General features: G+C 37.6%; 2 protein-coding genes across 2 annotated transcripts; both read left to right on the top strand.

The window, feature by feature from the left end:
- Positions 1-990: 990 nt before the first annotated feature.
- On the top strand, positions 991-4,870 carry LOC104440746 (chaperone protein dnaJ 50). Its single transcript, XM_010053703.3, has 10 exons — positions 991-1,188; positions 1,272-1,334; positions 1,442-1,508; positions 1,829-1,888; positions 2,486-2,536; positions 2,644-2,724; positions 3,007-3,119; positions 3,613-3,730; positions 3,867-3,993; positions 4,378-4,870. The coding sequence occupies exons 1-10, from the start codon at positions 1,058-1,060 to the stop codon at positions 4,479-4,481; spliced, it is 915 nt and encodes a 304-aa protein (XP_010052005.2). The 5' UTR covers positions 991-1,057; the 3' UTR covers positions 4,482-4,870.
- A 3,410-nt stretch (positions 4,871-8,280) lies between these two features.
- LOC104440745 (protein BREAST CANCER SUSCEPTIBILITY 1 homolog) lies at positions 8,281-15,235 on the top strand. The gene is made up of 14 exons (XM_010053702.3): positions 8,281-8,502; positions 9,122-9,175; positions 9,281-9,351; positions 10,309-10,422; positions 10,663-11,150; positions 11,507-11,617; positions 11,710-12,705; positions 12,813-12,913; positions 13,177-13,363; positions 13,459-13,553; positions 13,646-13,772; positions 13,859-14,024; positions 14,123-14,241; positions 14,751-15,235. Exons 1-14 carry the CDS (start codon positions 8,441-8,443, stop codon positions 15,087-15,089), a joined length of 3,030 nt encoding a protein of 1,009 aa, XP_010052004.2. The 5' UTR covers positions 8,281-8,440; the 3' UTR covers positions 15,090-15,235.
- The last annotated feature ends 1,151 nt before the right edge of the window (positions 15,236-16,386 follow it).

The raw sequence follows: 16,386 nt of genomic DNA, 5'->3' as shown, positions 1-16,386 counted from the left end.
TCCATCTCCTCTCAAGGTTTGTTTTTAAGAATTTAGTAAAGTGTGTAAGTTGCCTTTTAGCAACTCAACAAATTCAACAAATGGCTCCTTCAAATGATACTTTCGGGATTCACATAAGACATTGTGTTCAAGAATATGTGTAGGACCAGTGGAATTGTTTCTACAGAAATGATTTAGTAAAGCAAATGTTGTAAGAGATTGAGCACTGTTAGCGGATAAAGGAAAAGACGATCTACATATGACAATCATTCAGAATTTTGAACTTAAAGAATATTTTAGATTTCAACTATAATGATTTAAAAAAAGGAAAAAAAAAAAACCTATTTCTCTTCTTTGGTAGTGTTTTCCAATAAATAACGAAAAATTATACCATTAATTAAGTCGGTTCGATTTAAAGAAAAATATTACTTGATATGAAAAGTACTCACGGCGGGATTTGGAAAACGATATTAGGTTAGACCGGTTCCATGGATCCACCCGGGAACCGGACTGGACCTGCGATCCAATTCTCGGATAGATCTATGTAACTAACGGGGTGGTTCTCGGTTCCAATTTTTTGGAATTGGTCATTAGCGGACGGTTTCCAGTTCTAGGCCGGGAACCGCTCACTCAAACCATGCACACCCCTTGTACATATATTGACTTGAGTATTGGCCTGAGAAGCACATGACAAGTATTAATTGACAGCATATTAAGATAATAAACTCAGTATCAACATGAAGAAATACATTTTTCAATAGACATCTCTTGTTGTTATGTCCAATGATATTGCAAGTAGAACAAGTCATTTGTCCACCTTTTTTATGTCCAATTATAGCGTAGAGATGGCGAAAAGAGAGAGATTCAGGTCGGGGCTCGGGCTTGGGCTTGAATCTCGGTCTTGGGCTCGGTCTTGGGCTTGATCTTGGGCTTGGGCTCGATCCATATCTACAAGGTAGTCAACGAGATGAACCGTTGACTTTCGGAGCTAAAAATCATTTCTGAGCCGTGACGAAACCCATCCTCGGGAGGGAAGCGAGATCCGACGGCTTGAAGGGCCCCCACCGGAAAGCGGAAGATGGCGCCACCCCCGGCGGCGGCGACGGCGACCCGGTGGCGCGCGGCGGCGGCGCTCCTCGCGTTCTCCCTCCTCGCCGCCCGATCGGCGGCCATCTACTGCGACGAGGACGACTGCTACGATCTCCTAGGGTCGGCTCCGCTCTCTCTCTCTCCCTCGCTACCTTATCGGAGCACCTTGCTGATTCATCGTTGCTTTGTGTTAATCTGTCTAGGGTTTCGCAGAGCGCGAACTCTTCCGAGATCAAGAGGGCGTACTACAGACTCTCCTTGAAACAGTACGTTCCCTGCCCGTCCGCGCGTTTCTTGGGTTTTGATTTCCTTTTGGGTTTTTTCTTGCGGTACTTCATTTTCTGATCCGATGCTGCCGCCCGTGAATGCCCAGCCATCCCGATAAGAACCCGGATCCGGAGTCGAAGAAGCTGTTCGTGAAGATAGCCAATGCCTACGAGGTAGGTTTGTAGCGCCGCGGGGGCTCTTGCTGCTTTTTAGCTCGATCGCAATGTTGTTATGTTAGCCCAGTGGTTTTTTCCCATCTTGAATGGACAATGCAGCTTGATTTGAATCAATTCATTTGAATTCGCAAGTTGCGAAGTGTGATGTGATTTTGATGCGGCAAAGATTGTGCGAATCATGCTTGAGTGATCTGAGTTTCGAGATTTTGACTGCTCTATGAATTGTATGCCATGAGGCATCGGGCCAAGTAGTGTGGTTTCTATTCCTACTTTGGTGGGTTTTGGTGTGTAGCTTAACTATGATTGTGAAATTGCAGATTTTGAAAGATGAAGCAACTCGCGAGCAATATGATTATGCTATTGCGCATCCAGAGGAGGTACTCTTATCCTTTTTTTGTGCAACTCAAAATGTGTCAAATGGGTTTGTTTCCTTCGATCCTGTCAATTGCTTTCAAATCAGGTGGGCATTTGACTTGCTATCCAGCAGTAGATAATCTCGATGCACATTCTATAGCTGAATACATTGCGTACTGAGTGTTTGACATAGGCAGCACCCTAGATTCTTGTTTGGAAAATAATGTGGCTCAGCGAATTGCTGATTTGATTCATTGGAAGTGCGATGGTAGAAGCGTGGAGCCCTAGGATTACGATGGAGCAAAATGCTTTGATTACTGTGTCATCAATGCGTATTTTGGTTCTCAAAATCATTTATGATCTGTTGCATATCTAGTTGGTGTAACCTATGTATGTTCAAAACTTATGTGTCATGCTGCTATGCGAATTGGGTCTTCTCTCTTCTCCATTCTCTTAGAGTAGGAGGAATATGGCCTGCAAGGCTGCAATGTCTTATCACTTTTACTGAAAGTGAAGGGCACCAACTAAAGTGGGCACCAACTAAAGTCCTCTGTCAATAAGAAGCATATGTTCAATCATTTGTCATTGTGATGAGTGCTTACTATCGTTACACCATTCAGGTATTCTACAATGCAGCAAGATATTATCAGGCATATTATGGTCATAAGACAGTAAGACCTTGCAATCTTTCAATGGCACATTGCTCCTCGTCAAACTTTCTTTCTCTAGCTTTTTCTTTCTTTTTAATCATTTTAACAACTGATGGTTCACTTGTCAGGATCCCCGTGCTGTGCTTGTTGGCCTCCTTCTTATTCTTTCAGGATTTCAATATTTTAACCAGTGTACAAGGTACAACCAGGTACTCTCATATGTTAAGTCCCTGTTGTACTCTGTATCATATTAAATAATGATGCTTGCTGTGAATATTAATGATGTTTTCCTGCTCCCAGTGTCCATATGCACTATAGTTGAGAGTTTACTAAATAGTTTATATTCTCTATTGTACTCTCAAATCGAAACGAGCATGGTTTATGTGAACACTAATTTGGATAGATTTCAAGTTTGTATTTTCTGGTATACTTGATAATCCTTATGCCTGAAATGACAATTATCAATAAATCACATCTTTTTTATGCCGCAGGCTGTAGCCATGGTAAAAAAGACTCCAGCGTACAAAAACAGACTTCGAGCTTTGGAACTGGAACGTAGTGGAGGAGTGACAAATAAGAAAAAGAATCAGAAACAAATGGACAAGTATGCAGTCTCATGCTTCTTAATTGGTTACCTGTTAGTTAACTTTTGCTTGTGGACCAGAATTCAGTGATTTGATGACAATTGCTGACTGAAACAGAGTAAATTGAACATGGGAATCGCTCCTAATTTACATGAACGACAGACTTCAGGACAAAGTAGTTACTTTTTTTTTTTACATTTTTTTTTTTTTGTTTATAATTTACCCTCTGTTTATTTTATTTTTTTAAATTAGCATTATTTTCTCATCAATATTGAGTTTTTGATGCATCAGTTGGTGACTTAGTTGTTTTGCGACAGTATAGCTCTTCAATTAGTGGGATTTATAACTCATAACTTTCTGCAGTACAGCTATAAGCTTTTGATGCAGCAATTATCTGGAAAATGTTAAATTGCTTTTCAGTACCTTTCTTTTGGAGTTAACTGCAGGTTCTTATTATTGAGTCACGGTTCTTCTTTTGTGATTGAGGTAAAGGAGTGTCATGTGTTATTGCAGAAAAGTGGAGGAAGAACTTAGCAAAGAACTTGAATTGGAAATAAAGGGAACTGAGAAACCCTCTTTGTGGGACCTTGTTGGAGTGCGTTTCATTCTCCTACCTTACACATTTGTCAAGGTAAAGACTTCTATTTGATCAGCTGATGATGCATCTAATATGCTGCTATAATTGTTCACAACTTATCCTTCTCATCTTTTGACTCTCAGTTTTTAGCATGTACAATTGAATAGACTAATTTGGTTCTTTTCCTCAGCTATTATTGTGGTATGGATGTTGGTTTTGGAGGTACAAGGTGAAACAGGCTCCATATTCTTGGGAAGATGCTGCTTACCTCACACAGAGAGCACTTAGCGTTCCCATTGATGCCTGGAGCAATATAGGTAAATATTTCATGACCCTTTTTTCTCTTCTTTTGCCAAAAGAAGCCCTTAGAAGGTGCAAGGATGCTTGCTTAAAAAATAAAGGGTGGCAGATCATTAGTTAAATTTTTTACCATAGTTGGACTAAACAATAGATTGGCGATGTTAAATGTATGGTCTAAAATGTCTGGTAAGAATTACTTCATGAATGTTCAGATCGGACATCAGTTGATAGGCTTATTCGGCAAGTTTTTTTCCTTCCCTTTATTGGGGGATGGGGTGGTTTAATGGAACATTATCATAAAGTGAACGCTTTACAGAGTCAATACTGATATTTTGCTGAAATCATAAGAATCTCATACTAAAAATTTCCGTATTGACTCGATGATGGTGCATGCTATCCAGATGAATTGACCAAAGAAGATCTGATCAAAAGACGTCTATGGAACAAGTCGAACTTGGATAGCTACTTCATGGAGATGAGGAAAGAGCACAAGCGCAGAAGATAGTGGGATTTTTTCAGTTCGCTTATGAGAGATGACACAGTTTAAAACAAGATTGACAAATAGAAACCCAGTTAAACCGCAGTTTTACCTTGAAATCGCGGGATCTGCCACGACAGGATTCCGTTTTTCTTATGACAAACTCCGTGAGTTATTACAATCCTTAATGGGTATCATTCTTACAGTCTTTGATGGATATTAGGAACAGAGATAATTTATGGGTGTTGCGGGTTATTTTGCTTGTATATGCCATTTGATGTTCATCTGTAGCTTGAGTTAGCGGTTTGTATGAGAAAGTTCAAGCAGCCTCAGTGTTTCTTGTGCTTGGCGAAGAAGGGATTGAGAATGTTGAATGACGTAATTCGTATGTAATAATGCTAATGCTATATGACGTACTTGTCACGTTTTTTTAATAATTCACCAGATACGTGGCAATGATGACGAATATTGAGAAATAATATACAAATTTACAATTTTTGAAAGGTTCTAATTAGATTTGGATAGGTGTCACACCTGCCTTCAAATTTTTATTTTTTGGTTCGATATGTCCACTCGATTCAAGCTCGTATAATAATCGAATAATTTTAATAAAAAGTTCAACATTTTCAGCCTATGTGTATAAATTAAATCTTTTTTTTTTAATTATCATTTTACTTTTCTTTCCCGATTGAACTAAAATTAAAAATCCATTCACTTTTCTCGGCAAAATTTCTATTGATTCTTTTTATTTAGCGAAACTATTAATTAGTTGTTTCTACATTAGCTTTTATTCATACTAATTGAGGTTCATATGTTTAGTTCTTCAGTATAGGAACAATTACGGTGTCCCTTATATGATATTAAAAAGACTAAGTTGTGTTGCGTGCATAAATTAGCGAACTATGTTTCTAGTATCTGCTTGGATTTTTTCCCTTCTTTTCGCATTTCTTATTAAAATTTAAATTTGATAAACAATCACGTTTAAAACGTTGGAAAACAAAACAAAATAATGGCATATAAATTCATCTTTAAGTTTTTAAAACTTAATTTTTTTTTTAATTTGAAAATTTTGGAAAACGATAATATATAGTTAACGCCATTCTACTCCATACTATCTCATATTATATAGGAAATTGAACATATAGGAAGAGTAACATAAAAGTAACCCAATTTACATTTTGTATACAATTCTCAAAAGAAAGCAAGGGAGTGGACTACAAAATAAAATAATATTATCAGATATGTTTATTTCAAACAATTTAATTTACCCATGTACACACAGTAAGCATGTGTATATATATACAAGCTTACACATAGGAGAAAACCATATGTGCAAGATCGCAAAAAGGAGCGTCAAACAAAGAAATTTCCTGCTCAAAAAATGAAAAGAATCCAGAAATTATATTCGTTGCTCCATAATATATATATAGCATTGTAATATAGGCGAGATTACTTTTTTTTTCTAAATCTCAAAATTCAAAGAGTTTGAGGTCCTCTCATCTCTCTTAACATTTCCTAATTTCTACTCACCTATGTATAGATACAATAATCAAGAAATACGATGCTTGTAATTAATTTATGCTGGTCAAAATGTTGGTATTTTATCTTGTTAGAGCGATATTTATTACCAAAGAATATGTCTATTTATATAAGAATGTGTCCTTTCGAATTATAATATGACCATCCCATTCAATTAATGTGTTTTTATTTTTGAGTGGATAGTCACGTGAGATGCTAAGCAATTTTATTCGTATGATTCATATATATTTTTTTTCAAAATAAGAATAATTACGGTTTCCCTTACTTAACAGTAAAAAGAATTAAGTCGTGGCCTATGTGCATGAATTAGCAAACTATGTTTCGTATAATTTGCTTAGATCTTTTCCCTTCTATTTGCATTTCTTATTAAAGCCGAATTTAATAAGCAATCACATTTGAAATCTTTCAAAACATAAAAATAATGCCAATGTAAATTCATTTTATAAGTTTTTCAAGCTCAACTTTTTAGTTTAAAAATTTTGGATAAAAATTTGATAAATTTATTATGCCATTATTCTCCATATTAATTCAAATCATATAGCAAATGAACATATGGAAAAATGAACATTTTGGAAAAAAAGTAGTAAATTGTTTATGCCATTGTTCACCGTCAAATCATCTAGGATAGGAACAAATTAAAGAAGCAACGTATGAAATATACAGCTTATTATGATGAAAAAAAAATACAATTTGCATATTTGTGTATCTTTTATAAGTTTTTCTTTTTTTTGGTAAAGAATCTTTTATAAGCTTGTGTACTCTACTTTGAAGAGAGCAAGAGAATAGATTATAAAAGAAACTAATGTCGAGTTATTAGTCATGCTTAATTTTATTTGTATGATCATACATACATACATACATACATACATACATACATACATGCATATATATATAAAGAAATTTCCTATGCATCAAATAAATACAATTCATAAATTACTCTCGTTTTTCCAAAATATAAAAAGCACTATAACATTATTTATACACATACATTTCTGTGAATATTTGTTCTCAACTAACGATTGAGAGAGGCATATAATAGGAGTACGTTAAAAAAATACATGTTTGCATGGAAAAAATATTCAACGTGAAAATTTGACTAGTTTAGACAAAAAAAAATCAATATAGGCTTAAAAATTATGATAACTTAAAAAAAAAAAAAATCTAGAAACTAAAAGAGTGTAGAGATGTATTCATCTCTTTTTACCTTTCCTATTTTATCCCTACCTATATATACATATTGTTGGGAATAACGGATCCCCGAAAAGCGAATTCGACACTAAATCGAACCCCTAAATCAATGCGGAAGACGAGCCCGGGAAAACAACACGTATCACCGATAGCACACTATGAATTCGAGCGTACCTTTTAAGCCATAGATTAAACACCAACGCTGATAGAGGAAGAGAAACTTGGTCCTGTTCGATCCGGTGAAGCAAATTCGCCTTCGCGCTTCACTGTTTTCCTTTTGGGAGAGAAAGCGAGAGAGAGAGAGAGAGAGTGAGAAGAAAAAGACGTACGTTCGCTTTCTGTTTTCTTCAACGGGTACGTTCTCTCTCTCTCTCTCCTCCCTTTTATATGTCCTCCTATCCACGGGCTGTAATCCTGTGGGCCGGGCTTTTTTGGGCCCAACTTGAACGGACGGGCCTTAAGCCCATCACTAATAAAACCATCACATATATAATAATTGAGAGACGCCGTACTTGAAATCAACTCACGTCCATTCAATATGTTGGTATTTTGTCTTGCCGGAGTGACATTTATTAGAGTAGTATACGAAAGTTGTGACCTTTCAAATTATAATAGGCAATCAAAATGGAGAAATTGACACAAATAGTTCCAAAATTTTGGCTTGACGTTTGATGTGGTCCTAGAACTTTTAATTCGTTAAATGCGATCCATAAACTTTTAATTTATTTAACATAATCTTTAAACTTTTGGTATAAGTTCAATTTAGTCCACGAATTATATAAAAACATTTAATATTATCCCAAATATTAAATTAATAAAAGAACAATATAAAAAATTTAGGAATCATATTGAATATTAGATAAAATTTCATGGATTACATTAAATAAATTAGAATTTCATGGACCAAAGTTTATAAATAATTTATGCCACCATCCGAACAATGCGTTTTTAGTCCCGTGGGATGCGGAAGACAATTTCTCACGTGCAGGACACGTGACACGCTCAGATATCCGTAGGCGCTACAGCTTTTTCGAGCCCGCCACTCGGAGAGGGAGGCGGGGTCGCGGTTTTTTCCTTTTGGCGGCAGAAAATTCAAAAGGAATTCGTGAATCTTGGCTTCCCCAACACACTGAAATTCACTGAAAATTCCCAGTCCACAATCTCATTCTCATCCGCTCTCGCAGTTTTCACCCGCTAAACCCTCTCCCTCTCCCTCTCGCTCGCTCGCTCGCTCGCAGCTCGTACTTTCCGAGGTGGGTATGGCGGACCCGATCCCGAGTCAGCTGGAAATGATGGGCAGGGAGCTCAAGTGTCCTATCTGGTGAGCCTTCCATACCCAGATGAAAAAGGAGAGAACTTGTCTCCGTTTTTGCCCCACAGCAGCTTCTGATGGTCCTGTTCTGTTCGTTTGATTCAAAATCGATGGGATCTCGAGACGGATTAATTTCTTTATCTTTCTTTTTGGGTTCGTTCGCATTTGTTTGGCGAGCCTGTCGCATTTGAATTTGAGCCGGTGCTGGATGAACCCGTTGAGATGTTAAAAAGAAAAATTGAAGTGCGAACCCTTTACTCATTGCTGTTCGGTGAATATTCGTTTCTGGCGAAACTTCCATACCCACACGAAAAGAAGAGAACTTGTCTCTGTTTCTGCTCGATAGCAGCTTCTAATTGTCCTGTTCTGGCCGTTTGATTCAAAATCGAGTGGATCGATCGACTCGAGAGGGATTCGTTTCTTAATCTCTTTTTTTTTTTTTTTTTTTTTTTGGGTTCGTTCGCATTTGTTTGGTGAGCTTGTCGCATTTGAATTTGAATCGGTGCTGGATGTACTCGTTGATATGTTTAAGAAAAAATGGAGTGTGATGAACCCTTTACTTCTTGCTGTTCGGTGATTGGGTTTGCCCATTGGGAGTGCTGATTGCGGTGCTGTCAATCTCTTGCAGCTTGAGCCTGTTGAATTCTGCAGCTTCGCTCCTATGTAACCACGTGTTCTGCAAGTAAGCTGACTGTGCCTTGTTTTTCATTATTGGTTCCTTGGATGAAATGTAGTGATAGATGTATGTCTGGACACTTGACAACCATCTCTCATTGCTCTTGTCCAGCTCATGCATTATGAAATCAATGAAATCTGGCTCTAATTGTCCGGTTTGTAAGGTGCCCTATCGTCGTAGAGGTATGTTTTAATGTTTTCCCTGAATCATATGACATCAGAATTTTTCCTGTCAGAGCCTTTTTTTTTTCTTCCCCCAGTTTCTAGATACACAATAACTCTGGCGAGAAATTGCAGAAATAAAATGCACATGATGTTGATGCTCTTTTAGGTTGCAGTTTGTGGAGTCGGGGATTAAGTCATTTATATGATAAAATTGGAGCATTTTCTGGCATTTCTTACATTGATGAATGCTTAGAGGTTGGACCCATAATAAGATCTATTCTATATCTCGCACACACGTATTCTGTTAGTAAAGGATTTATTGTTCACACTACATGGCAATGGAATCTCTATACTTTTGGTCCGACAAGTTTTTCTCTTCAGGGTTTTTGATTTATTTGCGCACAGATTACCAATTGTGTGCAAGCCTTTGGGTTAAGTTGCATCTACCTCTTGGTCTGGACTTAACCAATTCATGGGTGTTGTAGCGGGTTCCATGGGCCTCTGGGGAGCTGGGTTCCAATGTAGGTGCCCCTGGATCATAAAAAAAATTAAAATAAAGAAAAATCTTAAAACTCCTAAGTTTGACGAGAGAAGTGACTGTTCTCGACTTATAAATTGTTCAACATATTACAAGGATTTGTGAGAACTAACCCTTCGAATTTTCCAAATCAAAAGAGCTGCACCTTTGGATTCCCTCAGAAGGCTATAATGGCAATGGAGAAAATTGGAGTTTTTGAACTGTTAAAGTATCTGCAGTAAGAGGAATGAGTTATTTAGCCATGCAAAGATTCTTAGATCCCAAATTTTGGTCAATATGTTGCACTTCATAGATAAACAAGCACATTCTGAATTCTAAAACTATGACTTTTTTTTTTTTTTTATGTCTCAAAATCTGGAAATACATGATGCATAGGCTGTCTACCTTCTAGAGTTGCATTTGACGTTCTCTTATGCTAAATTTGTCTGGGTAAACAGAGGTTCGCCCAGCTCCACACATGGACAGCTTGGTAAGCATATACAAGAACATTGAAGTGGCTTCAGGAATAAACATTTTTGTCAGCCAAAATGCGGCACCCGATAAATTATCAGGTGATGTTTCTTTTTGGTGATTCATTCTTTACACAAGTGATTAAACTGTATAATCCTGGACAGCGCAAAAGAGTTTAATGCATGTCTGACATAAATAGCATTTCTTATCAGCTTCTTTTGGAGGCTGCTGTAGAGTAAATTTATGACATCTTATAGATAAAGGTCGCATTCTTTTGTTGATATTTTTTGTATCATGCTTGTTCTCCTGATTTATTATTTTTTCACTCATGTCAAACACAGATGGGGAGAACCAACTAGAGCATTGTGATGTTACGAGTAATGGAGATGTTGAAGTGTCTGGTCATGAAGTATCAGAGGGAAAAAGGACATCCAAAAAGAAAGTACCAAGAAAAACAAAAGAAGAGTCCAACACAATCATATCCAGTCCTAATTGTGTAAAACCTTCCTTTCCGAAAAAGAAGAGGGTCCAGGTGCCGCAATATCCTTCTGCTGAATCTTCGCTATGTCCTCCAAATCCAAAAGCTGGATTATGTGAAACTAAAGACAATGAGAACACTTTGGCTTCAGCGAAGCAGAAACTAGCACTGAATGAAAAGGGAGAGCAGTCATTTTTGCCCTTTTTCTGGTTGAGGGAGGAAGAAGATGCTGAGAAGCTGACTCAATCTTCCGACAATGAACAGCTCACAGGCATATCACCTCCTGATGTTCCTTCTTTCAGTGATATGAAGGACTCAGATGATGAGTCTCCCTTTAAGTTGACTACTGAGGTTAGTTTCCATTAGTCTCTATTAAAGTCCATCTAACTTTTCAAACGTTGTATCTCAGAGTAGCAGGACATTTGGTGAATGTGGTTCTCGATCATAATTAGAACTGTTTGTGTAATCATCTTTTAAGTTGCCGACTGCAAATAAACTTATATCTCAACATCTTGCATGAAGTTCACTAGTTTTTGAAAACTACTAGTAATATCACCTTCTGATTTTACTACAACCTCTATGTTTAACAACTCAAACTCATTCTTGCAGTAGGCGCAGTCTCGATTCCAAGTTAATATCAGTTGAACAATAGATTATTGGACTTAAAACTTTCTCAATTACCTCACCCTTAGACACAAATTTTGCAGGGAAACAATAATGGTAATCCTGAGGCCAGAGAACTCTACGACAGTGAGATGTTTGAATGGACGCAAAGACCTTGCTCCCCTGAACTTTGTTCAAGTCCCATTAAAGTTCAGGTATCGATCGGGCCATGTTTTGTGTGCTAATAAGATTTATGATTTCTTTTTGTGTTTATTTTGTAGATTGTGACATTTTTGGTGCGGTGCAGGTAACTGGTAGTAAGAAAGATTTCAAGGAAGCCTCACAACAAAAAATTGTTATTCAGACAATTAGAAATTTGGATAATCGAATTGATATTGATGATGTGCCATCCCCGGATTTCCCTTCTGCGTCAATGACTGAGAATAATCATATGAGGAAATTTACATCCAAAAAGAGAAGCAGAAATAGGAGTGGAAAGTCCCAGATGAACTCTATGACTGGCAATGCCAAGCACAGTCCTGCAGCTCGTCTTAGTTCAAATGAAACATTTGAAACCTGTCATGAACAGCCATCATGGCATAGTGATGAAAATATTTTGATGGAAAAAAACAAATTGAAAAAGAGTAAGAAATCGGTTTCTGTTATTGGTCAAATTAAGACAACAGATGGAGATGTTTCTGGTGAGATTCCAGGCAAGGGCTGCAGTGTCACTGAAGTAGCTGAAACTCCAGCTTCGAAACAGGACAATGATGATAATACTAGCTCTTTCAAGACTGGAAATAACCACAACCTTGACCTTCCATTCCAGAAAGATCATCTTGCAATGTTGAATGAAAGAAAGCCAATATCTGCAGAAGAGAGAATCAATTTTGAAGGGCCCGCCATCCAAGACCTAACCGACGAAAACTTGGTGCACAACTCATCCCTTTCAACTTTTCCGTTGGTGAATCTCACAGAGTCGTCTACAGTGAGAAATAAGGATGACAACAGCGAGGGAATGAAGTCTGGAAAGTTGCTAACAGATGATCGAGGATTGAGACTAAAGGAGAGTAAGAAATGTAATTCTTTGGTAATCTCAGATGCTGGGGTGGATGATGGGAATCCAGAGGTTGGTGGTAATGCGCAAGTTGAGGAAGCTCAAACAAATCATGACATGAGAGTTGCAAGTGAGCTTCCAATAGCTGAGAAGCTACAAGATTCAGATGAAATGGTTTTGCGAAAATGTGGGACCATTCCCCGGGACGTCCAGTGTGCTTTCTGCCAGTCATCAGAATGCTCAGAGGTCCATTTGCTTTATTTTCATGCAACTTTTATTTTCTGGGCTGATCTGGAATGTAATGCCTTAGACTCGGAAGCTTAAAATGCTACATATGCTATGTACAATGGCAGGCTTCAGGAGAGATGGTCCACTACAGTAATGGGGAGCCTGTTCCTGCAGATTACAATGGAGGATCTAGGATCATACATTCGCACAAGAATTGCACTGAATGGTAAGAACACTTGAAATATGACAAAAATACAACCACCTTCCTGTTTACATTTATATAACGAGCTAAAAAATTTGGTTAATGGATGTCAGAGGAATGTCTTGATGGTGATCATATCATATGTTTCTGCATCCTTCCATCTTTAAATTATATTAAAACAGCGGTTGCAGAAGCTTCAAACTTCAAAATCGTGACTGTCTTGTATCAAAGGCGGCTATTAGTTTTGATGTGGCTGAGCTTAAAGAGGAGGAACTATACATGTGCAGGGCTCCTAACGTCTATTTTGTGGATGGTAAAGCTATTAATCTTGAAGCTGAAGTACTCAGGAGCCGAAGAATAAAATGTTGCTGCTGTGGAATCAAAGGGGCAGCTCTTGGATGCTATGAGAAAAGTTGTCGCAAGAGTTTTCATGTCACTTGTGCCATGAAGATCGCCCAATGTAGATGGGATACTGTAAGTTTCACAGATGCACTCGTAATTTGTATACAACATTTGGTTGGGGACAACTTATATATGTTTTTCTTTTGCTGAAACTCTCATTGAAACAGGTTAATTTTGTTCTATTGTGCCCGCTTCACTTTTCTTCTAGATTACCAATTGAAATTCCCAGACCTCAAGAGATGAAGAGTTCTTCAAAAGAAGAGTATGCTAACATCCTTAACAAGTTTGATTAAATGACCTATTTTTGAGTAACATTATGAGCCTGATGAGATGGCTTACACATAACTTCAACAGGCGATCACAACTTGTTCATGATGGAAATGACGAGAAGCATCAGCATGCCTCAAGCTCGAAGCGGATCTATTGTGGATCTCACGACAAAATAGTTCTGTGCTGTTCAGCTTTAACAAAAGCTGAGAGGGTAATAAATTATTGATGGATTTGAGGCTTTTGATATTTGAATGTATTATTTAGGATTATTGAAAGTCATTGATTCATGAACTTCAGGAAGCGGTTTCTCAATTTGGGAGGGCATCCAGAGCAACAGTGGTGCAAAAATGGAATCCAACTGTGACCCATGTGATTGCATCAACAGATGAAAATGGAGCTTGCAAAAGGACGTTCAAAGTCTTGATGGGTATCCTGGAGGGCAAGTGGATACTGAGTGTTGAATGTCAGTATGGAACTGTAAACATTAAATATAGTATTCAAATCCTAGTATATCTGTGTTTATGTTGCTAAGGCTAGTGTCTTTTGTGTTCATGTGTCCAGGGATAAAAGCTTGCATGGAAGCAATGGAACATATACATGAGGAGAGATATGAAATTAATGCTGACATTCATGGAATGAGGAACGGTCCTCAACTTGGAAGACAAAGAGTCATTAACATGGTGGGCATCTATTTCACTCAACTGCATCATCTGTTTGACTATTTTTAGTTATCTAATATTCTCAGACATTAAAAATTTCTGTTGGCTCTTCCATTGATGAGCCCCTCAACTATATTTGAGTACTTCTGTGATGAAATCTGGCATTCTATAGTAAGAGGACTTGCACGTGTCATTGCAATCTGACTGAAGTAGCTGCCACTGTAGACTGTCATGGCAGCATAACTGCGCTTCAAGCAAATAGCACAGTATCGAAGGGCTTCACACGTTTGTCTTGTAGTGAGCATTTAACTGAAAAGTCATTTGGCTTGAAAGTCCTGTCATCGGATTTGATTATCTAACCTAGTAGTCTAAATGAGTTGAACAATTCAGTTCCCGTGTAAACTTTCACTCTTAATGTGCTCATTTATGCATGCTCATGCTATGCTATGGAATTCAAATATAGCGTCTCTTCATTCATGCATGTGGATTGTGGACTTGCATCTCATTTTGGCTGGTTTCCTCCTATGCAGCAACCAAAACTATTTGATGGGCTTAAGTTCTATTTCATGGGAGATTTTGATCCTTCATACAAAGGGTACCTACAAGATCTTGTAGTTGCTGCCGGCGGCACCGTGCTTCACAGAAAGCCCATTCCTTGCGATGAGCTAGCCCCCTTACCTCCATCCATTGCTTCAACCTTCATAATATACAGCCTTGAGATGCCAGACAAGTGTGGTCTGAGCAGGGATATGATCATCAAGCGCAGGTTGTCTAGTGCAGAGGCCCTCGCTAGATCAACAGGAGCAAAAGTGGCAAGCAACTCATGGCTTTTGGATTCTATTGCAGCATGCAAGTTAGGAGATCTCTGATGAAAATATTCCTTGTTTGTTATTTAAAGAGCTCCGCCATTCCTCATAGTTTTTTCGTTTCATCATAAATGACAAAGCGAATGGATCGGGGCTCTTCTTTAGAACTGATTTTAAAAATGAAAGTTCCATATTTTTCGGTATTGATATGATAGGTGAGCACTATCACCTTTTTTCTTCTCTCTAACTCGTTAAATTTACAATTCCCCTCTTTGGTGTTCTTAACTTCTTATGAACTATTGCTTGCTAAACTTGGTGAATTTGCAGAAATCCTTCTCTTTGGGTATCTTTAACTTCCTATACAGTGCTGCTTTCAGAAGGACATGTAGTCTGGCTGTCTAAGGACTACAAATTCATGTGGATGGCAATTTTTTTTTATTGGTCGCGACATGATTTGCAATAATTTCTATTTGTTGTACTGCCTCAGGTTAGTAATGGTATTTTGGCTTGACAAGAGGATTCCCATGAATCCTTACCCCAAACTGAGAGCTTATGCTAGTTTGATTGCTGGTCTAATTCCCTAGTGTCGGGGTTGGATAATCAGGATACTTGCCCTGGGGACATTCGGTTTGCTTCACATCTTTTCTGGAAAAGAGCTCAACCAATTGACCTAGGGCAAGATTTCCTCAACCACCTTATTTAAACTAGTTATTTGAAATTTTCTTGGAATTATTTTATTTAGTTTCTTTGTTCTTCATTAATAGGTAATTTTCTCTGGTAGGAGTGTTATTAGATCTCGCCTGAAAAATATGGCCCGAGGCAAGAACTTCTTTGTGAGTTTGCTTGATCGATTTGATTATTGAATATTACCTATCTAGTGTTTCTTCTTTCTCATTGGATTTGGTGTCTCTTTTTCCTTACAGCTTTCTCTACATTCTTCCCCTTTCTTGCTATATGTTTTTTTCCTTGCGTTTCTGCCATTCTGAACCTGTCTTGCTTCGCGCTTCTATTTTACTATATTTGGTATCAAAGTGTTGTTTAATATGCAACCCATCGCAACATGACAATCTCAGAAATTTGTAAATTGATTTTACGTGCCACTTTCAATACTCATGAAATTCGATAGGAAGTTCTGATTATTGCGATTATATTAATTATCAAGATAATAGCAGTAACTTCAATTGTCAAAGTTCTTGTGAATAGAATGATAATTATTGAACATTGCAATTCTCCAGAAAATCGATTGTGTCGGGATGTTGAATTTCAAGATCTCTGTTCTAAAGCCCTTAATGCTTGTCACAATGTCCAATACGAATTTAGAAGATTTCGTAATGATTATCGAAGAAAATAAAATTGAGTG

The sequence above is a fragment of the Eucalyptus grandis genome, chromosome 4 (genome assembly GCF_016545825.1).
Source record: "Eucalyptus grandis isolate ANBG69807.140 chromosome 4, ASM1654582v1, whole genome shotgun sequence".
Taxonomy (NCBI): Eukaryota; Viridiplantae; Streptophyta; class Magnoliopsida; order Myrtales; family Myrtaceae; genus Eucalyptus; species Eucalyptus grandis.
This window is presented reverse-complemented; position numbering and strand designations above follow the sequence as displayed.